The 24,992-nt window shown below is 43.0% G+C and overlaps 1 protein-coding gene across 3 annotated transcripts in view; it reads left to right on the top strand.

Annotated features, from left to right (window-relative positions):
* The window catches only part of PPARGC1A (PPARG coactivator 1 alpha), a 341,886-nt gene that overhangs the window by 283,588 nt on the left and 33,306 nt on the right, over positions 1-24,992 (top strand). For all 3 annotated transcript variants that reach the window (XM_054172283.1, XM_054172284.1, XM_009904915.2), the window contains one exon: positions 3,996-4,175. In XM_054172283.1, coding sequence (XP_054028258.1) covers positions 3,996-4,175 — 180 coding nt within the window. The remainder of the gene's footprint in view (positions 1-3,995; positions 4,176-24,992) is intronic.

Below are 24,992 nucleotides of genomic sequence, written 5' to 3' on the forward strand. Positions count from 1 at the left end.
GGAAAAAGCAGGTTACAGGCAATGTTTTTTAAGTGAGATGTTCTTGCCACCGAGAGATACCCATCTAAAGTAAAAACGTTCCCGTGTTCTCCAGTATATTTCTCCTATCTGATGGAGCATGCGTGCGGATTCTCAAGTTTTTCTGTCGTGTTCTAAATACTCACAGCTTGCCATTGTGTCCACTGATTTCTGTTTGCATATTGTAATTGCTCTTATCTTGTTTTGATTTCTTGGTAAAGTGGAATAGATATGGATAATTCATATGTCCTGTAGCTATTATGAGTCAAGGCTGTAAGTGGATGACTTGCTGGCTCCAAAGTCCTAATTGTTTCTGAGTAGCTGGAGTATCCTGTGGGTTGTTGTCTGGCTTTGTAGCATGGGTCTCAGCTGCCGTAGCTTCGTTTTTCCATCATGTATTATTCCTAATGCTGCTAGGAGCTGATTGAGGAACCAGCTTATATGGAAATACTGAAGATTTATTTTAATCACTGGAGTTCCTGCGGTAATTTCAAGCTAGTAACAGAATAGATAACTTATGTCAATGACTTTTTCATAGTGTGGAGAAAAGAAAAGGAGTTTAAAGAAGGTTTGATCTTCATATTAATTGTGTGGTGGATGGATTAACTCTGGGTAGGATTTTACCAACGAGCTCCTGCGTTGCACTTCCTATAGCAATACAGTAGCATCTGTGTGCTTCTCTGGCTCAGGGGATCACCTTCACTGATCTAAAATACTGCAGGTGGCAGGCACTGGAGGAAGCTTGCATTTTTTGAATCAGGAATGTTTGTTGTCAGTGAAATGTATTATATTCTCACTCACATAATGACAGGACGGCGTGTTGCTTAATAAAGGCCTGCATCACTGTAGCTGATCAGCGTCCCCAATGCTTCACAGCTTAATGAAGGTGATGTACAGTAAGGTTCCAAAGATTGATAGAGAGAATCCACATGACACACATGCTGTCAAGTCTCTCTTTCTTCCCTTGGGTTCATCCCCTTGGCTGCTTGAAAAACTTGTTAAAAATGAAATGCAGATTATTTTTTCATTAATGTAATTAATATGGCACAAGTCCAGTCTGTCTTTTTTTTTTTTCCTTCCTTTTTCTTTTTCTTTTTCTTTTTTTTAATTTACCTTCAAAGGCAAAAAAAAAATCCAAAAGGTTAATGGAGAATTATACTTAATTATAATGATTCATTATCATCAGTGCAGTTAAGCTAATTTATTGTTTGCGCCTGAACTAAGAGAAAAAAAAGTCTGTTGGGGTGAAGTAACGTGCAGTAATTAGCCTTTTGTGTTTAGTGACTGCTTTATCCTCCTAAATGTTACTATCAAACTAAAGCTATAGTTACAGAGCAACTCTCATATCGAGTAAGGGTAGGCAGACAGTCAAACGTTTGCTAGCAATGCAGGTGCACCTGTTACAGATGTAGAGGCAAACAGTAAATATCAGCGTGTCAGATGAGGACAGTTTTAGGACTTGGACTGTTAAATCTGGCATCATCCAAAGGCCAAATATAAATTAATAACAGGAACACTTGCTACTAATGTGTCTCAGATTAGAAGCATAATGTCATATTCAGAAACATTGATTTTATTATCATGTCAGCGTTGGCAAGAGCATATATACTTCATTTCAGCAATTTGTTTAGGTGGCAGTGCAGTCACTACAGGCAGATGAACGCTGCGATGAGCAGGATTGGTGGTGTTTTTAATATCATTGCTTATGTTGCTTCAAAAGCACACCGAAGGAACTTAAAAATGCAGGTTACCAAGAGTAAACATGTTTAAGTGAGTGGTTCACAGAGTGCAGCTATTTTTACAAATGAAAGCAGTAACAGACCAGCAGGGTACTTTGGAAGCCTACGGTATCAGTTACAAGCTACTGACCTCCACAACACAAACCTGAGAATGATGCTGAGGATCTACCTTTTCGCTCAAAACTATATTATCCTTTAATTAGATCAGAGATTTTGGCCAAGCATCATAAAAGGTCATCTCTGCATTGCAAGATTGCTACGGGAAGGTTGTGTCTTGCGTTGAAGAAGAGGAAACTCTCTAATATTTTGTTTTCTTTTTCTTTTTTCTTTCCCCTATGACCAAAATAATTACAAAAAATTGTGTGCTGTGAAAATTCCTTAAGTGGGGTTGGACTTCTTAAAGTTCTGCAGCCCCTTAATAATAGGGAGAAAAGCAGCTCTTATTTCAGAACCTCGTTTTGTAGCCTCTCAGCTGCCTCGCCCCTTGGCCTATTCTGTGATTATCTTGTAGAGTCCTGGTCGATGTAGAAGTTGTCTGGTAAATTATAGCTCACACCAGCTGCACCGAGCCTTTGTGCCAACAGACAAAATCTTTGCTCACGGCTGCACTGCTGCATCCAGCCCGCGCACTGCAGACGCGCCGAGATTCCCGGGGACAAAAGCTTCAATGAAATGCACCTTCAGCAGCTCTCACAGGCACTGGTGTAAAAGGCAGGCCTTGCGAGAGTGGCATAACCAGCGCTGAGCAATTCACATCTGTGGACACTCTGTTAGTGCCCTACAGACATCTACCCGCAGAAAGCGGCACTTTCTGTGTTGTCTTCAGTCCAAGTAGCAGTTGGGAAGTCATTCAGACCACCCAGTCAAATGGACAGGACTCAAGGAGGGCCTGCTGCTGGCCATCCTTAATACAGTGCTAGAAATATCCAGGATAGAAGTCCACAGACTCAGTTGAGTTTAAATGGGTTTAACCATTCAGCACCTGGTGTCTTTGCAGCTCTGTGGGTTTTTGCAGTGTACCCTCATCAACGTTGATCTTTGGGCATAAGTTACAAGGGTATGAGGTGTGGTGCAGGAGGAATTGCTTAATCAAGCAGCATTGATGTATGGGAGTCTGCTGCTTGCCAAGCTGTTACTATGTTTTCCATAATTAGGAAATGGTTTTGGTGCATATTCTAACATTTCAATTGCCATCCTGAAGTGAATGTGTGTTACTAATTTTGCTTCCTTAGTAGGTCAGTCAATACACTATCTAGCTGAATACTAGCATATAAAAGGACGCTTACTCCAGGTGTATTTGTATTTATTGCTCCTCTCTTTGTAAAGTCACAGAAATGAAAACATTTTGCAGTGTTGAAGAGAATCCATACAGGCCAGACTGTTTACTACCTCAGACAAACCGTTTCACAGACCCTCTACATTAGGATTACTGAATCAGAGGCTGCCAGAGGAGGAAAACCTGTTTGGTTTCCTCGCTGCAACCACTGTCTGGGGACACTTAGGAGACTGACTGGGTCAAACAGGTGAAAGGCTGCATGAATGAGTTGTATGGGGCTGTTTCAGAACACACATCGAGCGGTTGCCAGCACCCTCATGTGTGGCTTGGTGTTTGTGGTCAGTGCGTCATCAAGTGCAGTGAGGAACGACCACAGGAGCAGCACTGACCTGTACTTTCTTATGCCCACATGGTATCCACCATCGTGACTTGACCCTTGAGGATTAGTGAGGATCTGTAAAAGTGAAAGTGTGACTATCTCCAGCTTGAGCTAGCCTCCGGGCCTGAAGGCTCTAACAGGCTGTGCCTCTTTAACCTGAATGCATCAGGAAATGCATGACAGATACTGCCCAGAGGTATTCATCTGTAACTCCTACCTGTGCTGGGGCACTCTGAAGCAGGAGAATAAGGCCATGGTTTGGCCTCCACTGTTTAATTTCATAAACCTTTGAACATGATTGTTATCAAAGAGTATAGAGAAAAGGAAAGTTGTTGCCTTTGAACAGAGATGTGGTAGAGAAGGAAGCCTGTGCCCTCCTGTTTCCCCCTCTGCTTTGCATGCCTGCATAGGGCTAACAGTGTTCTCATACTTAGCTACTCAGTGGGTTCTTTTCCAGAAAACAAAGCCAATTCTACTGACCCTGCCCCATGGCTTAATCGAGCCTTAATTCTTATCACATGATATTAAAGTTAATAGATTCCCAGTAATTAATAAACTATTTCTGTGTTGCTGTTTCCTGCAGTGTGCTGCTCTGGTTGGTGAAGACCAGCCTCTTTGCCCAGATCTCCCAGAACTTGACCTCTCTGAACTAGATGTGAACGACCTGGACGCAGACAGCTTTCTGGGGGGACTCAAGTGGTACAGCGACCAGTCGGAGATCATCTCCAATCAGTACAGCAATGAACCCGCCAATATTTTCGAGGTAAGGCAAGGAGATGCAAGTGCACATTGCAAAGTCCTTGCTTGCTTTTATTGCTAAATTTATTGTGTTAGGTTTTTTTGGTCCAGTGGACAGCAGTTTTACTATTCTTCCTTTGTTAAGAGACAACAAATGTGGTGATGTGTGTTACAGTTTCTGACTGGCAGCCTTAATCTTCATGATCAAAACCAGGCCTGCGATCTGGAGAGAGAGGGGGAGGAAAAGTCTTGAAAGGAATTAAATGGAACTTTTAATTTTGGGGAGAAAATGGCTAAGAAGTGCCTAGAGTGCACTGCCCCGTGGTGTCACAGCAAGGAGTTGCACAGTTGTCAGCTGCAAAGGAGAAACAAAAGTTGAAACCTGTTTGTTGTTTTCCACTTATATTCCCCAGCAAGAAGAGGAGTGCAGCACAGCATCTACCTGATGTAGCTGGAGCAGTTCTAGTAAAGGTTTTTACCTCTCAGGGCCTTAGTGTGCAAGGCACTTGCATACAAATTGAGAGGTCCTCATAGTTGATGTATAGGGAAGAAAAAGGGTAAATGTGACATAGAAAGCAGTCAGGACTGTCAGGAGCTCAGGAACAAGCACAAAATTTGAGCTGTTTCATAGAGCTTCTTGTGGAGAGCTGTCTTAAAGTAAAAGTTGAAGGGTGGTACAGGAGATTTAAATGTTTTCTTTACAATTCTACCTTGAGGATCAGGTGGGTTGAGAGGATGGTTGCTGTGTCTTTATTTCAATCTCCAATCTCATTTCTTTTGTTGTGTAAAGCCTTCATGGTTCTCTGCCTTGTGCCTTCTGAACCCTGAACTCCTTTCATCCTTGATGGTAGGAAATGCCATAGATTGTCCACTGAGTGGGAAATTAGACAATAAAGTGATACCTGGCAGAGGGAGCTTGTGCAACAGCAAGCACTGGCACTCTCACAGGGCAGGTACTGCAGCTCCAGGAAGTGTGGCTGGCCCATGTCTTGAGGAAGCCCCAAATTACCATGGTGGAGTTGAAAACCTAGAAAGGTTTAACTGAGACAGTATAAAACAGCTCTCACCTAAGATGTCCTGAATAATTTTTATATACAGCTCCAAACCTACAGTGATTTCTCTGATGCAGATGAAGTTACTCTAGATTTATACCAGGGTAACTGGTACCAGAAACTGGTCTTTATTCAGTTTCCCTATTCAATTTCTATCATTTACACCCAAGGAAGTTGGAATTAATTCTATTAAAATCAAACCAAAATTAGCCCTGCAAAGCCCTGTGCTTAGGTTCTTGATTTTTATTAGTTGTATAATGTTCCACACCTTGTTTTACAAAGTTTCCAAACCCCATCTCATTCTTGAATTGTTGTTGTACTGCCTCAGGCAGGGTACAGTGTGTTGGTGTGTAGGTTTGGATGGTAGGCAGCAGAGGCAGGGGGGCAGGGGACCCATTAGCAGCTAGCATGGTGGAGAGTGGTTTTGCCTGTTTTATAACTGAGGAGACATATTTTTCCTCATTCATCAATGCAGAGACATTTTCCTTTCGGAAAAATCAATTGAAGATGCAGACTTTCAAAGTGTAAGTTCCAGATGAATAATGTAATGAATAAGCATCCATCAGCTCTTAAGCACACAAACTTTTCCAGTGAAAAACAGTGGAACTTGACCATAGGCTTATGTCTTGCCCTGTGTGTAACTGCTCAGCTGCACTGGTGGCCACAGCTGCTGGACACAAAATTGTCTGGGATTGGTAGTGATAATTCCCCTATGTAATTTGTATAGGAATTGTCACATCCTATGTGAGACAGTTCCCATTCTGAAAAGCAAAACATGTGCCAAACAGCAAGACAACCAGAGAGAGGCTTCTTCTTAATATCACTGGGAAATGGTGACAAGAGGTGCTGGTCAGTAGGTGTAACCTCTCAGGCACATTTGGATGCATCTGAGGATGAGCAGCCCCATTGTGAAGAAATAGGTGGTAAGCAGCTTGGGCAGTGCATCTATGCAGCAACTGATAGGTCAGAAGCCATAGTTTGGAAATGGAATAAGAAGATTTGTTCCTAATAGGGAAATTCTGTTGTGCTCTCTGCAAGTGCCTGGGTTTCCATGTGCCAGCAGCTTCAGTTACGGGCTGCATCACTGTCTCTGACAGCACAGCTTGGCCCAATCTTACCTGTAGGGACAAATTGTGCTCTAATAGCACTTTGCAATACTGCAGTGCAAAATTAGACTATTTTCAGCTTCATGGTTTGTTATATTTACATTACTTGGCCTAGGAAGATGGCAATGAAACAGTTACTTTCTCCTCCCATATACAAACTCTGTCCCCGTACTCCATCATGCAGCTGGTTACCTTGCACTATTTCTCACCTCTGCACCTCTATAATGTGACAACTGGGGGTGCTCAAGAACAGAAGAAGATGTCTTCTTTCTCCAGAGATTTTTCTCACAAACTCTGCAAGGAAGTGTTTGTTTTAGCTGAGAGAATAGAAGTTTTGTGCAGTCTCCCATTTGGTAATCTCCAGGGTTTTTCCTTACTGATCCGCACCGGCTTTTCTTTGGGAAAAAACCACAAAACAACCTCCCCCCCCCCGTTTTTCTCTCATATAATCATGGGAGTAGCATGAGTGGTATGCTTTTTCTAACTTAAGCTTCTAGATGAGGCTTTGTCATCCCAAAAAGGAGAAATACACTCAGTTTAGGGTGTAAGGAAAAGAACCAAAACAACAAACAAAGGCTGGAAAGTAGGTGAGCAGCATTAACTGCACAAGCTATGACTGCCAAATCTAACCCTGAGTGAAGCACACTCTCTCTTGTGGTTTTAGTGCAGTACATGTGGCATTTTCTAGGTGCAGGCTGGTCTTCAGAAGCCCTTTAAAAGCATTCCTGGATGTTTCTGGTGCACTTCTTTTTAAGAAAGGCTTGTTCTTGGGGAAGCTAATACTCAGGCTTCCTGGAAGCTCACTTGAGCCAAGCACCCACAAGCTTGGGCACTTCAGTGGCGCTGGGAGTCTCATGGACTAGAAATTATTAGTTATTGCAGTAACCAGGAGCCAAGTGAGATAAAGGTTGAATTAATCTACATAGTACGTTGAGTATAAATCCTTGCTCTCAGCTGCTTGGGTATGATGAGATTCTGCCCTTCACCCTAGTGTTAGAACATACCAGTGCTTTGTTGGCACACCTAGGACATCACTGTTGCGCTCTTTGCACACCAGTGTAACTGATCGTAGTCTTGAACCAACCTGGAGTGTCTGTCTCAGCACAGAGGCTGGTCATCAATATCTGTACATATGCATGTTATGAATTAGTTAATTTCTTTCTGTTTACAGCCTGATCCCTTCTGGGTTTAGCCTAATTTTCTCTGCCTGTTGTGTTGACTACTGGAAAGATAGAATGAAGGAGTTCTTGCCCCTCAGGGCACTGTCTGTTGACACAAGTTCATGCAAGTAAATAGTTAACAAGTCACCCAAGACCAGGTATTTAGATGGTTCACTGCATCATTCACTTTCATGACTTGCTTTTGTGAAGACCCAGAGTTAAAAAAATTGTATTTGTGATAAATTGATTAAATCAGAAGGATAAGTCTTCCATTCTCTAAGCCAATACTATGTAAAAGCATACAACTTCATGTGGCACAAGTGAGAACTGTTGCCCCTGAGGCTTCTTCCAACATGCTGTACCATATCATGGGAGGTTAGTCATATTTAAAATTATTTGTGACCCAGGCCTACCATTGAAGAGAGCAGATATCTGCAGTGGATGTCTCTTGGTATTGTTTACAAATAGCTGATGATAAGAGAAAATTCAGCCCACAGGTAGGGAATCACCTGGTAAAGAAACATGTGCAAAGTTGTAAAGACTTGTAAGTGAGGTATTCTCATACCTGGCAGAACAAAAGCCTTTAAAAAGACTTCAGCAATCCTACTTTGCTTGCTCTTCTGTGGATTTAATTTATTTACACAATCCTCTGTTCCAGAGAGATGCTTACTGTGTTTGATGACTTTGTTTTTAATCGTTTTGCAGAGGTGTAGCCCAGGTAACTGTTCAAGACCGTGCTAAGTACCATGTATTTGGAAAGCCTAAGCAGGCTACTATGTTTATAGTGGGTTGCCAAAACCTGCTGTATTACAAGCAATGAAAATGTGGGGAGAGAAAGAGCTGCACAGTGAATTGTGTACGGACTTGTCCCTGGCAGCAGGGAAATTCTTGGGAGATAAATCTTTTCTTATTTATTTGGAAGGGAATGACGAGGGTAGAGGGGAGCCCTAAACATCACCAGGGTGTTTTGCATTGCTTCAGATTATAAACTCCAGCATGTTCTGTGGTGCTGCCAGTCTCTTTCACTATTTCAGGTTATTCATTCAAGGTTTGCAGCCAGATTGATTAATGAATTACCAGATCTTGCGTAAAATGACTTGGCCTGACTTTTAAACAACCACCACTGTTTTCTTTGCCAGTCTTGTGACTAGTGTTAATGGGTTTCCAGAGAGCTGAGCCTATATAGGCTTTCTGTACTGGCCTCCCCTAGCATTTTTTCCACTTTCTAATTTTCTCCAAAACTAGTAGCCCAGGGCAGGCAGTTCAAGGAGATATAATCTCAGAGAGGGGGAAAAAAAAAAGACAAGAAAAAAAAAGACATAGTAGTCAAATCCTTGATGGCTGATGCCCTTCAGTGCCAAATCAGCATGATTTATCATAGCCATCTATTCAGCACAACAGAGGCTGGAGGTGAGCTGCATGGTGTACCTCACACAATATGCATAACTAGAGCTCTGAACTTTGAAGGAAAGCCTCAGAGCTATTTGCAAAGTGCTGGTGCTTAGTGAATACTAAATTACATTTAGGAAATAGTCTACTGCTACCAGTTATACTTCATTTTTATTCTTGACACAGACACCTAAATCAGAGAACAGTAACATTTCAGAGATTATGGTAGCAGTTTGGGTATGTTCCAACACTATAATAGGATCAGAATTTTAAGGCCTTTTTTATTATTACCAATAGTCACTTAGTTTCTACTGCAGCGTACTTTGTAGGGAATTACAGCTTTTACTAAAAAGATTAAAATGCTATTATGCAAATGATTGCAGTATGTTATTATGTTTACAAATTAACATCCATGGCTCAACACACAAATTAACTAACTATTCCATCTATATTATTAAGGATTTAATAAAGTAACTGTTGATAAAAATGAGGAGCTTGGAACAGTTAATAGGAACTGATTGTGATTTAACATAGAACTTAAACATTGTGTTTAATGTTCTAGATGGTATAATGGCAGAATAAAGCTTATCAAAGTGCTTTAAAGAACTGAGATTGTGTGAACAGCGTAGCAGCATGTCTGAGGCCTCAGAGAGCACAAGCTAAATAGCTCTGGGCAGCAACATGGAGCAGGCAGCATATCAGAGAATCTGAAGGCAGCACAGGCCCATCTCCTATCAACATGTACTTTGCTGCTCTAATAAGTAGGGTTTTTTGAATTCCAGATCCACACACATTGAATTTTACATGATAAGCACACGTGGGGTGCTTGGGAACTTGTGTCCCTCTAAAATGCATCCCGTAATGAAATGCTTCTCTGGCAAATGGGATTTCGCTGCAGAGGAGATCGCTGGATGGCAAAAAAGGGGAAGGCTGAGTTCAGGCTGAGATGACTTTACAAACAGCGCTGCAAATTGCTATTCCTAGCAGTTCATAAGAGATCATAAAAGCAAACAGATAAGAGCTACTGAGGGCCTTGAGAAATGAATGTACAGTATGTGGTTATGGGATAGATTTAGTAGGGCGACAGGCAACGTCGTAGGTTTAATACAACAATAAACATAAAAGGCAAAAGATGCAGATTTGGGATAGGAAACTTTATAAGAACAATAAAAGGTAACAATGTATTATAAAACCCACTTTGAGACACTGAGGAAGACCCTGTCTGTGTCCCAGGGGAAGAAGATGGTGGAGGCTGAGCAAAAATGCCAGAATTGTTACATTTCTAATGGAGGAATGTCACCTTTCTTGTGTGCTGCTATGCATTGCCTTTTCCAGTGTCTCTGGCCTGACTCAGGTTTCTGCATCTGCTAAATAAGGGCCAGCACAATAACACTGCATCTACAAGGATGATGTATGTAAACTATAATCTGTGACTAGCTATGCTGACATTTAAAAAGGCTCAAGCAGTAAGTGGAATTTATTTTACTCAAACCAGCTGCTGTATGATTGGGAAGAGTTTATGCAAATGCTCCGTATCGGTGTTAGCAAGGTGTTTCACTGCTCCTTTTTTCCCCACTTGGACCAACTACAAACCGTCTAAACATGTCTCTGTTTTAATGCAAGAACCTTGCATGTTGGTTGAAACCTTCAGGCAGGAAAAAAGTCCCAAATGAGCAAAAAAACCCAATTGCTTTGAGAGCTTATTGTTTGATGTATGAGGCCACCAGGACCATTCCCCGGGCGCGCAATCAAGAAAATGCAACTGATCCCCTTCACAGTCCCATTAAGGAGATATTTCACCTGGAGCAGTAGTGGTTTGAGGTACCCGTGGTGTCTCTGCTCTGCTGAGCACCTGTCCTTTTTGCAAGAGGGAAGGCTAACACTAGCTAGAACAGTAGTAAGCTAATTAGGTCATTAGACGAATGTCTTGGCCGGAGTTAAAACCAGCCCTTGAGGACACCGTGTTACACTGTGTTCCCGCTGGCTACGTATCTAAATACAAACTGGTGTCAGCTGCCATGCAGACAAAAATGTAATAGCCTCCTTTCACAGAGGTCATCTTAAATCCACTTTGGTCACAGTCACACTCCACATCTGTTTTAGTGAGATGCAGCTTCTTAAGGTGGCATTTGGACTTCATAAGCACACAAACAACCGAGCTATAAATTGCCACTGCTGGAGTTATTTTGAATAAGTGTATACTGTTTCATATTTATAATGGTGAGGCTTCATAATATTCACAGTGAATATATAACACAGATCAGTTCAACAAGCATGAAATTGTATGTTGTCAACTTGTCACATAAATAGAGCCATATTCTGGCTTACGATAATGTTGAACTAAATATTTTCTCCCTAGAACTGCAGAGAGGGTCACAAAAAAGTGGGACAGTGGCTCTGTCTTCTGTTAGGAAAACACTCCCAGAGTCACTGCTAGTGGGAAGTAAATATTTCTGATAAGATTCTCCTGGGTTTTTTTCTTTTCCTACTTGCTTAACAACAGCAGCAGAAAGTTTGCCTTTCTTAGACAAATGCTAATTGGCTAAACTGTTGAATTTATTTCCCTTAATGGTTTCATTTCTAGTGTAACCTCTTTCTTTCCTTTTTTTTTTTTCTTTTTTTCCCCATTGTTACTATTTTTGCATTGTGCATCATTGCTAATTGCTGCTAAATGCTCCATCTTAACCCTGGCATGCTCTTCCCCTGCTGCCCCATCCCACTTAACATTTACTCAGGCCCATGCCATTACAGAAGGAGAAAATCATAGCGAGGCTTCATTTAGTAATTATTTTTTTTTTCCTTGATGCTGCTAACCTATTGTGCATGTGTATGCCAGGAGAAAGAAATTGCACAGAGCAAATTTCTTGCAGGGAGAAATCTTTAGTAGTGAACTAAAGTAGTGTCAAACTATTCTCCTCCCCACGAGCAGAAAAAAATACAAGAATGAGGGGGTGTGTGTCTGTGAAAACTTGCCCGCTTGTGCTACAGTGATTCAGATACTCGGATGCACTAGAAATGTGCAGCCTTTCTGGAGGGGTTTCCCCTGCAGTTTTGTGGGGAGAAAAACTGCAGTCTCTGGGTTTGGTTGTGATGGCTTTCTGCAGGTGTTTGCAGGTGCCAGGCCGCAGTGTGGGCATCTGGCTGCACACATGTGCTGAGCCATGCTGGCTGGCGTCAGGGCTGGGTGGAAATCAGCCCCTTTGCAATGCAGAGTTGGTGGCTGTGGGTCGTTTTTTGTTCTACCACAGCAGACAACAGCCTTGCTTCATAATGACTGAGAAATTAATTAGCACTTTGCGGTGGTGATGAGTCTGAAGGGCCGTGATTGGAGTTTGCTTTTTACCACATGCAGTAATCACTGGGTTTTGTTTATGGAAGCACGAAACCAAAACCTGCAGAGATTTGGTGTTGTCATGAGGCCTGGGCCTTGTGATGCGTTGGAACAGTGCTTCCATTTCCTCGCACACATCTGTGCTTTTGTGCTTTCCTGTGAGTAGCACAATGGCTGCTGGCCTGTAATGGGTACTTCTAATCACCAAGATGAAGATGTTGATCATAAAACCAGAACATTTTCTGTAAGGACCCGTGGGCAAATGTTGTGGACGTGTTGATTTATGACGTATTTGAGTTGCCTGAACTGCTCGCGGCTATCTAGCTCGTCACAACAAGTTCATGAAAATCAGCCCTTCCAAGCACCTAATAAGGAAACCTACCTCTAGGGCTAGTCTTAACTTCCACAGGTCCTTAGCTTGTGCGTTTTCATAGGCTTATTCTTGGACAGATGAGGTTTTAATAGTTGTCAGGTACAAAAGGATGCACCTGCAGTTATGTTAATGAGCAAAACCCTAAGTGCATGCTTGTTGACATCTGCTTGGATGTGCTCTGTAAGGCATTTGATCCTCCAGGCATGCACAGAAGGAGTGGTGGACTTCTGTTTCTCCCTATCTGAGGGAAACCTACCTTTATTTATTTTTTGTTAATTCTTTTTTCCTGGATTTTTATTTGCTTATTTTCCCCATCCAGGACTGCTGTGGATTTTTTTCCAATTCCCTCTGCCCCATATCAACTGTCCCTCAAAGTCCCCAAAAGACTCTTCATACTAGCACAAAGGTCAAAACTTTACCAATTGTCACCTCAATTGCATCTGGAGAAAAGCCAGAAGAACTTGTGGGGGTTAGGGTTTGGGTTGGTTTTTTTGTTGTTGTTTTTTCCCCCCTGAGGCATAAGAAAATATTGCACAGTCCTTAGCGCTGCAGAGACATTCATCCATTTGCAGTGAGAGGGTGTCAAACTGCTGCCGCTTGTATGTGATGGGAGTGTTGCCATCTCTTGTCATTTTCTTTGCTGTTGATCCCACTCTCATATAGGAAGGGTCAGGTCAAATGCCTCTCTGGAGACCAAGTCTCCTATTTGCAGCAGGAAACCTCTCGGGCAGAGAGGATAAAGTTACAAAACAGAGGCTAACATTACAAAACAGCTCTGCTGCCTCTGGCACAGTCTAGAGCATCACAGACCAATAACTCCTATCATGTCACTCTTGCAGCACCTTATTATCTATGTTTTTCTGTAAATCCAATCCAAGGCTGTCATTACCAGTTTCAGGTAGGTGAACACCATCTGGGTGGAATAACCATGTGCCAGTGAAGGGCTGGAGGGGGCTTTTGTTAGTTAATCATCCCTACCTTTCTTCTGATGAGTTAATTTGTCTGTTGAGCCATGGAGGAGCCCCCAAGAGCTCCCAGGAGTCCCTTGTTAAAATTCTGCCGACAAATGGGAAGTTAGGGATGATTTCACTCTCTTTGCTGGAGCCTGTGCTATGATATTGCTAAATCATCCATAATGCAGAACTTTCTATACAGTCTTTTTGTTACAGTTCTGGCAGCACATTACTTCTGTGTGCATTTGCTTTTTAAACATTGTCACTGGATACCTAACCCTCCTGAAAATCTCATCTCATGAATTAAGTTTAATTGAAGGGTTTCCATGTGGCCCTTTTTAATAGCTGGCCTGCCTGGTTCCTTGGCTGTGATGCTAGCTTACATTATTTTGTTTTGGTTTAGTTACTAACCACAGTTTTTATTTACTTGTCTCATGGTAATGCCTATAAACCCTGGAGTAAGATCTTGGATGGTCTCTTTGTCGGTACTAGTGAGCAGCCCACCCTTGGTTTATGGTGTGCGCTCTGACAAGACTCAGCTTGTGAAACTTTGCTTTTTGTACCCAAAGCTAAGGAAGGCAAGAGACCTGAACTTCAGCTGCTATTAGTTCCCATTCCCTAATGAGTGGCTTTGAAAATGGTGTGCATCTGTTCTTAAAGACGAGCCTCAGCCCAGCAGGCATGTTACAAGGTTTTTAGAAAATGTCTTTTGTGGGTACTGTGTTTTCTGTCCAACTCGAAACATCCAGGAATGCTGCCTCCTCAAGCCTGTTACTCCAAGTTGCACCATGGGTGTTAGCAGGAACCTCAAACTGGACCCTTCCACTTGTTCTTCCATTATGCCCTCCATCACTATAATGTTAGCTATTTGCCACAGCCTCTGTCAGTTTGCTTTTTCTCCCAGCCTGACTTCGCAGGGATGAACAGAAATCCAGGCATGTCTCTTGTCCTTCTCTACACCTGCTTCTGGGAGTGCAATGACAGATACTGGTTTTATTGCGTGCCAATGTTACCGCTCTGTTTACAGCAGATTTAAGAGTTTACATTAGGCCCCAGTGTTATCTTCCAGTTTTCCTAATTCTATCTGCTGGCAATCCCAGCAATGTGGTTGGGGTGGCTGCCCCTGTCCTAAAGGAATTTGTGTCAATTTCTGCAGGGACAAATCCTCCCTGCGCTAAACCGCTTTGCAGTTATTTGCTCACACTGAAATTTTGACAAAGATGTTCTGTCCACATCCACCAGAAGAGATTGCCTTTTTTTTTCGGATGCACTTGGAGGTAGATACGTTGGAAGCTGCCTGTACCTGGCTGATAACTGAGACTGAGCATCTATGTAGCATGATCCATGCCCTTTTCTAATTTGTCTTTGAATGACAAATGTGTCTTCACTGAGTCAGCAAAAGGAGAGATCCTACAGTAGAATTCATTGCCCTTCTATACCTTTTAACAGAGCGGCTAGGTTTCCCCAGTTCCTTCCCAAAATCAGAGCTCTTAACAAAGACATCCCTCTAATGTATTGTCCCAAACTTGCATTCTATTCTTTAGCCATTCCAATCAAGACTTATCAAGTACTGTTTGTTTTTTTCCCCTTGGAATCCCTCCAAACAGTACTGGTGTGTTCTCAATTAGAAAAATAACTCCAATATTGGTGAGAATCAATGTTGCAGGGATTTGGAGACAGTCCACATGATTCCTCATCACGATGACCCCTAGAGAGTTAAATCCAAGAATGGAGTGTGTATAACCTCAAAAAAAAGAAAAGCAGATCTCATTGCAAACTTCTGTGTTTCATGCAGGAGCCATGCAGAAGTGAGATGAAGTTCTCTTGAGAAGCTTTAAGATGAGAAATTGGTCAAATTTTCATGGCTTCAGTTTTCATTGCAAGTACTGGGTTCAGTTCTAAAATGATATCCTTCTTAACTTTGGGAACTGGTAAGCCTAAAGCCCTCTGTGTGTGAGGAAGATGGCAGGACAATAGAGTGGTGTAATAACATCCTTGTTTTCAATAACCCAGAAATCAAAATGCTCACAGACTTGGAATGAAAACCTCCAAAAGTATTCCTGGCTTCTGTTTAAATGTTTGGATCCATCTGACTTGTTTCTGTGTAAAGAAAGTGTCTCCTAGTGCCAAATTTGTACACTCAAACATTTCTGGAGATGTCTTTCTCCTCCCGAAGTACTTGTATCTTTGGATACATGTGGGTGTCCTTTCTGGTCCTGGAAGCTACTCAACTAATGAAGGATCAGGGCCACTTCACCTGGTGTTCTCCCACTCTGGAATCCAATAACTGTTTTGCACCAGGCCATAATTGTACCTATAGGTATTAGACAAACACGCTAATTCAGACTCTGTGACTCTAGAGTATCTCCCTAAATTGCATTCCATGATTTGGTTAGATTATATCTTATCTCTAACCTTCTTGCTTCAATAAACACACACTATCTAGCCTGTCTTCCCCTACTTTATACAAAAGGAAAATTGTCAGGACTTAATCTGTTGCTGCCGTTAATGGCACAATTCCTCATCCTAATTCCAATTCACTCTGCCTGATATCCCACAAATGCCTTTGAGAAAGTGTTTTATCCCTGATCCTGTGCCAAAGACACTTTCTTCCTCCATCACTGCTGTCTGCCTTCTTGCAGACTTTGTAACGACCTTTGCAGGCTGTGGTAGATGACAGAGTCTTACATACAAAAGTCCACAAATGAGTGCCACATCTCAGGCTGTCACTTCAGCTCAGAAGGTCCTCCCCAGCAGATCACTGATCTTGAACTATTACTAGTCACAAAGTGCAGTCTCTTCACTAGCAAAGAAAAGAACGGAAAAAGCATACAGTAAAAAATGGGGCAGCAACACAACAGCTTTTCTCCTCTCTTTTCCTGTCTGGCAGGTTTGGGACACTGCAGACACCCTGTGCGCTGCTCTGCCTGCAGGCTCTGCTCTTTGGAGCCCACATGCAATAAAGCTGCTGCCGTGGCATCTTGATGGGGGCAAACAGGGGTTGCTTTTGTGAACACTTTTGTTTCTAGGTACCATCCATGTTCTAAAGCAAAATATCTTGCATCTTGGCTTATAGTAATTCGAAAATCTTTGAGATGATGCTCTGCTGAACTCTCAGTTCACTTCTGCTTATCTTTCTGTGGGGCAAATCTGTGCGTGTGACTGTCTGTTCCGGTAATGACTTACCCAACCAGCTTTGGATGTTGTCTGATTTTTATCTTCCCAAAGTAAGTTATGCAAAGAGAGGGCCCCACTCAAATAACATTTTGTGGGTCCTTTGTTTTTCCTAGAGACTTGCTGAGTTGGTGTTATAGCCTCTTCTTCCTGTGTTGCCAGGGGTTAGTCCAGTTTTTCATGTTAAACTAGATGGTGTCTGTGCTCACTTTTGAGCTCAATCATGACCCTGTTCCTTTCCACCGATCCAAACTTGTCTGTTTTGCTATGGTGTGCTGATGGTCTCCCTAACATTCACTCTGTCATACAGCTATGCTCTGGCTTTCTGGTGGAGGTACATTTGGCACACCAGCCTTAGTCTGTTGTGGCCATTCACTACTGTCTCTGTGTTAACTTTCTCTGGAAATCTCCATTTTGGAATGCCTGTAGTAAGTGAACAAACAGGATGGGAACTTTTTTGGTACAAAAGATGGCAAAATTACAAAGTTCCACAGATGCACAAAGTGAGTCTCCCCTTAGGTTGCTGTTGACTACCATTTTTCAGTCCTCTTCTGTAAGCTTGGCTGCAAGTGCTTTGGGACAGGGATGGTGCACTGGTGAAATGTTGTTCCCTGCTTGCAAAGACAGATGTTGCTGGTTGGAACCCTGCCCTCCACCATTCCTGTGGACACTGGCCTAGAGAAGGTGGTTGATCTCTGTGCATCAAATCCCGTGCTATAAAGCAGGGGTTATAATCCTCCTTTCTTGATCTCATCTGTTTGAACTGTGAATACATTCTGAAGTTACTTTCCCTTACACTGGAGACCATTCAGTGCAAGGCTGTTGTCTTGGTAGTGCTAGAGCAGCACTTAACCAGGAGCAAGTTAAATTCCAAGAGGTGGATAGTAATGTTAATCATTGTAATGAAGATGGAACATTATTTTTACTGCATGAATGTGGAAGGAGAGGCTGAGAAATAGGTGATTAAAATCACTGAGTGCATATTGTCAAAAGCAGGCTTGCTCAGCAGCCAGGTGACAACAGACGTGTTGTTTATTTGACAGAGAGGCTGTGAACTTAACTCCTGACTCAAAAAGAAAACTTGCTTCCCAAATGAAGACATATGGAGGGTTTTAATGGCAGTTGCAAGACAGGTGGCTAGGTTATGCCCACTATGCATGAGCTTATAAAGGCAGTAGGTATATATCTGGTGAGGGAATCTGTGAATTCCACCACTCTTTAAGAGTGAAAACATTTCTCACTCTGAAAGGAGTCAAAGAAAAATGGTGTCTGAAAGGACAGTCTCTGCTAGCTCCATGGCGGCTGAATGCAGTGCCGGCCCCATAAGGGAAGGAACTTCTGGTGGGCTGTGTGGCTGGGTTTTAACATGACCCTGGCCTGTGTTTGTATCGAGAAATTTGCCTTCCTGGAGGTGGGGTTTTAAAACTATGTTAAAAGTAACTCGTACTAAAATGTTGCAGGTAAACCAGGGAAGGCAAAAATAGCAGTAAAGATGCTGAAGTATGAGCCTGAATTGATTTCCATTTGGTACTCTTGCTGCAGCAATCATCCAGGTGCCAGGGCTGGTGTGGTACCTGGGATGTCATGTGGAAGGCAGTGGGCAACACCAGCACTTGGAGGCACCTGCTGCTTGAGTCCTGTGATGTTCTCAGTCTGAGCTCATACAAGAAGTATCCACTGTGGTGTTATCAGCAGAAGTGGGAAGAGTTGAGGTAGCAATGACAGCCAGGGTGTTACACCATGGCTGATTTCTGTTGTGAGGTCTTTCAGACTGGCTGTAGCACAGGTGAAATGCACGTAAGGATGGAGGACACTGGTGCTTTGCTTTGGAGCTTCTTTGTTTTCATATCTCGTCACAGTGTTCAGTGAGGAGCAGGTGAACAGGTATCCATCTTTAGACCACTTAAAGAGAGCTGTTTGTAGGGTTTTGCAGTTTCACCCCAAAGAGAACCCTGCTACCTCCACAGCTCAGCTAGGAGAGCCTCGCCTGTACACACCAGTCCTCCTGCAGTAACAAAAACCATTTAGTTTTCTTCTAAAGAGCTAAAAATGTCGCGTTCTGATATGCATTTTGGCAATTCAGAATTAAATGTAATAAAGCAGAATTTTATTTTTCCTCCCTTTTGATGAGGCAGGCAAGGAAGAGAGAGTGAGGACGCCGCGTTAGAGTATCTTTTGATTTGCTATTTGCTGTGTGTTAAACATTTATATTTCAAAGCAGCGTTTGTACCTATGCGGAGTGTTTGGCAAATCCAGCAGCTCATTAGATGTTAACAATAGCAACGCTGCTAAATACAAAGGATTCATAGGCAAAGTACCCCTCAGGCTATATCTCTGAGAGAAAAAGCGGCAAATAGAATCAGAAACTAATTAAATAGTCAGCTAAAGCCAGCATAACTTTAAAAAGCTCTAAAACTACCAAAAATGGAAACATATTACAGTTATCTGCATTCACAGTGCAGAACAAGTTTGGTAGTATTTAAGATAATTCTCTAGTGCCTGCTATTTTTAGTCCAAGGGTAAGCTTCTGTAAGAGCCTTTCAGCGTTGCATCCCTTTAACCTGGCCTAACAAGCTAAGCCAATAAGCTGTCTGATTTCCGTCTTACAGGAGGCAGAGAGATAGCTAAAACAAACCATTGGTGGTGCAAACGCTCAGCCTATCTTGTCTTAAGAGCTTTCTTCTTAGAGATTTTTGGGGTTTTTTTCCTTCAAATGTCCCACCCTCGAGCATTGCTTGTCAGAGACCGAAATGCCAGGCATTGCTGTTTGGAAACTGTAGAAGCAGAGGAGTTGGAAGGAGGTCTTGCAGTCCCAGCCCGATGGAAATAAACATTTCTGCACTGCGGCCGGCGAAACCCAATCAGGGCAGTTCGAGGCTGTTGCTGGCGATGCCTCTGAGGAAAAAGGATCCTGTTTAGTTCTTCTCAGGGAAGGAAGGGCAGACATAAAGAGCCTGATTGGCTTCTCGCTTACACTTAATCTGCCCTGGTGTAACTCCATTGACTTCGCCGGGTGATGCTTGGTGTGTGCTGCTCTAATGCCAGGGAAGTCAAGCTGGGGGTGCCGTTACGCTCCCTGCACTGCTGCTGCCCGGGCTGGGGGCACCCTTTGCTGGTGACGGGGGTTCTGAGAAACCGCAGTGCTTGTGCACACCGGTGGTTTGGTGCTTCAGGTGGATACAACTTTGCAATACTACTCACAGATAGCTGATCTTTTTACTGGAAATGGAAATAGTGTATGGTCTTGTCCCCTCAAGTACAGAATGAAGTGTGGCTTTTACTTTGGTCTCTCTCTCCTTTCCTTTCCCCCCTTTCTCTCTGTCGATGTGTGTGTGTTCCTTAAGTATGTTTACAAAACAGGATTTTATTGCTACCGAAAGAGGAGTGCTCCCACCCTCTCCTCTCAGCCAGCTGAGCAGGGCTTGGGCACACTGTCCTGCCCTCTCTCTGAAAGGTCATGCAGCATGGAGTAATGGAAGTATCTCTATTCTTCATCATTCTCATTCTTCTTCATTTCCAGTCCACAGCTTCCTTCCCCTCATTTTGGGCACTGATAGAGCAAGGCAAAACACCTTGATACAAATGGAGGCCTTCTGAGATAGGCTGTGTTGAAGCCAGTGTCCCAGCCTGGTTTAGTATTCACATGGCTGCAATTTGTTTATTATTCCTGGGGTTAGGCACAGCCTGTGAGGTTTGGGTTGTGAGTCTGGCAGCTACATAGGCTGAAATTATAACTTGTGTTAACTTCAGTGGGCATAACTTTTAAATTGAAAATGCACTTGACATGAACAAATACATCAGTGCATTTCCAGTAGGGAACATGAGCAGAGCATCTACCACATTGAAGACATGTTGCCTAGCTTAGAGCAATGTAGCACTCTGCTGCAAAACTCACTTGATGAGGAGGAAGAATTAGCCCTTGCTGGACTAGTCCTGGGACAGGTTGGTATGCAGGAGCTGCTACTCTCAGCTTCAGCATCAACATACCCAAAGAGCAGAAGACCCAGGTCCCTAGCTAGCGTGTATCTGCGTAGCTCTGCATGCAGGTTAAAACCTGTGGAGAGGCCTATTTACATTGCCATGCAAAAAATGGAATTGAAAGAACATTAAAGTCTTAGCCCCTAGTGACAAATCAAGGAAATACATCATTAAGGATATTATGAGATACCTAAACAAATGTAAATGCTTCACTACTGGAAGATTCTGACACTTCTCATTCTGGAGGGTGTCCTCTGTGGTTGTAGGGGTTTACCAGGATCACTGCTTTTTGAGGGGAGGGTGTACTTGCCTGCTGGTATAAGCTGACATTTTGGTTTCATGGAATTGTAAAAGTGAACTGAAAAGCTTGGCCAAAGAAACCTGTGATCTGTGCTATGTTAAACCCTGTACCTATTAGCACCTCCCTTACTGTGGCATCTCCACATTCTCACTCGATGCTTCGGTTACAAAGGAGCCTTTTATTGCTTTCAGCCTAGGATGCTCACAGTACAGGTTGATGCTTTACAAATGCTAATTTCCTGGTCAAATTAAATCCCAATTTTCTACCAGTAAAAGCCCCAGACAGAAGTGTGTGTCTTATTTTACTATTAAAAAAGGCATTTTTGAGTGCCTGTTCTTTTTGCACAAAAAGCAGCCTCCATAAAATTGGACACAATTTTTAAAAGTATGTAAAGTCTCCTCTGTTCTATACAGTGTTACCAGGAAATTTATGTTTGTGTGGAGGCATAAATCTCTGGAAAGAAGTAGGGATTATGATAGGCATCCTGACACATCCAATATAATTAAAACTAAAGCAAATGCAATGCTGAAATAGAGAATGAACAAAAGCAACAAGCTTATACTTTATGGTTTGCAAAGGCTCTATACTACCACTCCAGTGCAATTGTTAGGTGTGCATCCTCAGGAGGAAAAAAGTTTTTCCATTAGTTACCGGTGTGAAATAATCACTGTAAGATATATGTAGCTCTTTTTTTATCCAGAACATGCCTGGCTGCCTAACAAAGGTCTGTGAATGCTGAAAAATTTTATGTTGGTGCATAGAGAGATTAGTGTGGGCATGCACCATAAATCAAGTAAATAAATAAATCTGAGCAAGCAATGTTTGAGTATTTGAGATGAAATACTGCTGACACCGTTATTGAGAGCTCTGCAGTGGGGAGAGTCCCAAACTTCTTTTCTACCTGATGCGGTAACCTGTAGCCTTCCTCCTGCTCCTTCCCTTGTTTTTGCAGTAATCCTTCCCTGTTAGAGCTTGTCTGGGCACTGGGACCCTTGGTCAGGGACTGTGACTCTCTACCCTCCTGCATATTTTGGGTGTGTAATAATGATTAAAAAACTCTGGGTTGTTGCTCAGGACCTTACTATGTGCATAAAAGGGAGGATAGGTAAGAAGTGCTGTGTGCTGCTCCAGGGGGGAACTGGTGGGCTTGGAGGGGCAGTCTCTGTAGCCTCTCTGAGCCCAAGCAGTGAAATACTCTTGCGGGTTGGGCTGCCCATGTTGTGTCCCCTGCCCCAGCAGCAGCTCAGCTACTCCTCTGCTCATGCCTGCCTCTCCAACAGTACTGGCAGCAGGCAGACTCCACCTGCTTGCTTGCCTCTGTGGCTGTCTTGCAAGCAGAGGATGACTCCCAGCCTTTGCATTCTTCTGTAGCTCTTCATCAGACTTTTTCTCCCCTTTGCACTCTGCTCTTTCCCTGCTCTTGTTTTTCCCACCTGCAGATATATGTAGAGTTTTGTTGTTCTTTGATGTGGGGCTCTGCCCAAACCTAGCCCACTGCAGCCTGGACAAGACATGCCAGGTCTTCTCCTGGTGCAGTTCCCCACCAGGTTGTCTTCCCTGGCACTGGGCAAGACTGTGATAGTATGTCCACAGTGTGCTGCAGCATCACAGATGTGCTATTCCTGGTAAGAGGTCTGGTGATGGATTTACAGTTTTAAGTCCTATACAAGTTAAGAAGCCCCACTGTTGAGCTCACCAGGCCAAAAACACAGGTGATGTATTTAATTAGTAATCCACAAATTAGCTTCTGTAGGCAGTCAGTGCTGAGGCCCAAACTGCTACTGATTTGCTTTCAGGTGTTTCCTCAGTATAGTCTTCAGCATCAAGTATAAATGAATAGCATAACCTTTTGATGCAGAGTCAAACTGACTGCATTTCCAAAGATTCTGTGGTTTCAGCTACCATAAATTTTTCATACTGGGTCTGCCATTGGGACACTGATTCCAACACAGCAACATCTTACGCTGGTCCCCTTCACACAGTCAGCAGCAAGCACAGCGTGTTCTCAGGTGATTCTGTGTTTTGTCTTTCTCTCAGAATCAAAGATTAGTATCACAGAGGGGAAGGATGCAGTTGACACCAATGAAATTGACTTGCAAAATATGCATGAGTTATGGCCAGAAAATGTAAAATGTGATAGAGATTGCTAGCTGGGTCCTTGGTTAGTGAGATGGATAAGTCAGTTAGTAGCTCTGTAGTTTATTAGAAACTTAATTGCATGTAATGGGAACTTCTGAAATGCAGCAACTCAGAAGCAGTAGTAGATAAAAAGTGTCTGTGGGAGAAGAATATTTAGTAAGCTCCTTTAAACTGATGTCTTTAGCTTAGAGCTGCTGAAAAGATAGTCCAGCATTGGTTTGGGTGATCAAGGGCATGATCTTAAAGAAAATTCCTATTTACAGATGGTTTTGTGTTGTGATGTTTTAATCTCAGATGCTTGATGAAAGTTTTATGATGTCAGGTGAGAAGCTCTCTACTTCTGATGGAGAATAACCTGAGTTCAGCTGCCAAGATTAAACATGAGAGTTTTTTGGACTGGAAATACACACCTTGTAGAGTATATGAATAATAGCAGATACTGATACTTTTTTTGCTGTTATATCCTGGAGAAGGGAGGGGTGAAGTGGTTGCTGCAGGTGCTCCTGTCTCCTTCAGCTGGCAGACCCTGTGCAGGTCCTTCTTGTGGTGCCATAATGTCCCTGGGAGTTTGTTCCACTCCAGGGACCCAGCGCTGGAAGTTAAGTGTTGCAGTACCTGCTTTGTGTATAATTACACTATTTACATTGTTCTGAAGGAGATGGGGATGGCAGAGCATACTGCTCCAGCTCTGAACAGCACCTCCAGAAAACCAGCTGGAGTGAAGCTTTTACATAAATACAGAGATGCAGCAAGTCCCACAGATGAGAGATGGTCACGGTTCCTATGTTAGGCAGTGGGACAGCTGAAGACAGAAGGAAAGCTCTGGATCCAAGTGGTCTTTGCCTACAGGTGCATGTGAAGACTAGGAGTACAGCTGTCTCCTTCAAGAGAAGATTTCTTGTCTCCTTCCCATACCCTAAAGGCATTTGCACAGAGGTGGTGATAATTAATCCCCACATTTCTACTAACATATAAAGAAAGCTGGCTGTAATTTTCTCCTGGTGGGACTCCATTTTGTTTTTAAAGATAATTGATAGGTCTGGACTTAAGCATTTCAATTATGGGAGTGTCTCTTGGGGACCAGACTAACAGACCTTGGAAAAATGTTCTAATGCAAATGCATCATGTGGATTTCTACTGTAAGACAGCACAGGATGCCTAAGGATTTACAAAGTAGCTGAACAGAGCTTGAAGTATGTCTCAAAGTATATAATGATCTGGGACTGGTTGTGAGCAGATAGGGTGGAACAAGTGGTTCTCACTTGGACCACTGAGTCCGCTTTGGCCCTGGGAGAAAATAGTCCCAGGTATGGCCAGCTGTAACTTGAGGAGAAGGAGGCACTTGCCTTGATCAGCACGTTGAGAAGGCAGCAGAATCACCATGACAGCACTGTCTGTGCTGGTGCTGTGCCAGGTTGGCTCCTTCTACTCCAGAAGAAGGAAAACCTGGGCTGTAAATTTTTGCCACTCGCTGTCCCTGACCTCAGCTCTCATTTTTTTTGCTGGCAGGAGCAGGAAGATCAGCATGCATCCTAATCCTTTTCCTCCTCCTACATTCCCTGTGCTTCTGCCCAGCCTGCGGCTCCTTATCCTCAGGTGGCAAAGCCTGGTTTGTAAGGCTGTGGCTGAGATGCCATCTGCCCCTACCTCTGCATGTTTCTTGGCAGGTGGTGCTCAGGTGGTGGTGGTGAGCTTTTCCCTGCCCCTGCCTCCCTGTGTGCAAAAAGGGGTGAGTCTGTACCCCTTGTTTCTCCTAGTGGTATGAATCTTGAGGATGTATTCATTCCAAAATGTGTCATTGAGGAATTAAATCCTGTTGGAAGTCCCAGATGTGCTCACAAGAAAGTTTTGTGCTTCTGAGAGCAGTGCCATAATGTATTAGTATT

This window comes from Dryobates pubescens, chromosome 23, assembly GCF_014839835.1.
Source record: "Dryobates pubescens isolate bDryPub1 chromosome 23, bDryPub1.pri, whole genome shotgun sequence".
Lineage (NCBI taxonomy): Eukaryota > Metazoa > Chordata > Aves > Piciformes > Picidae > Dryobates > Dryobates pubescens.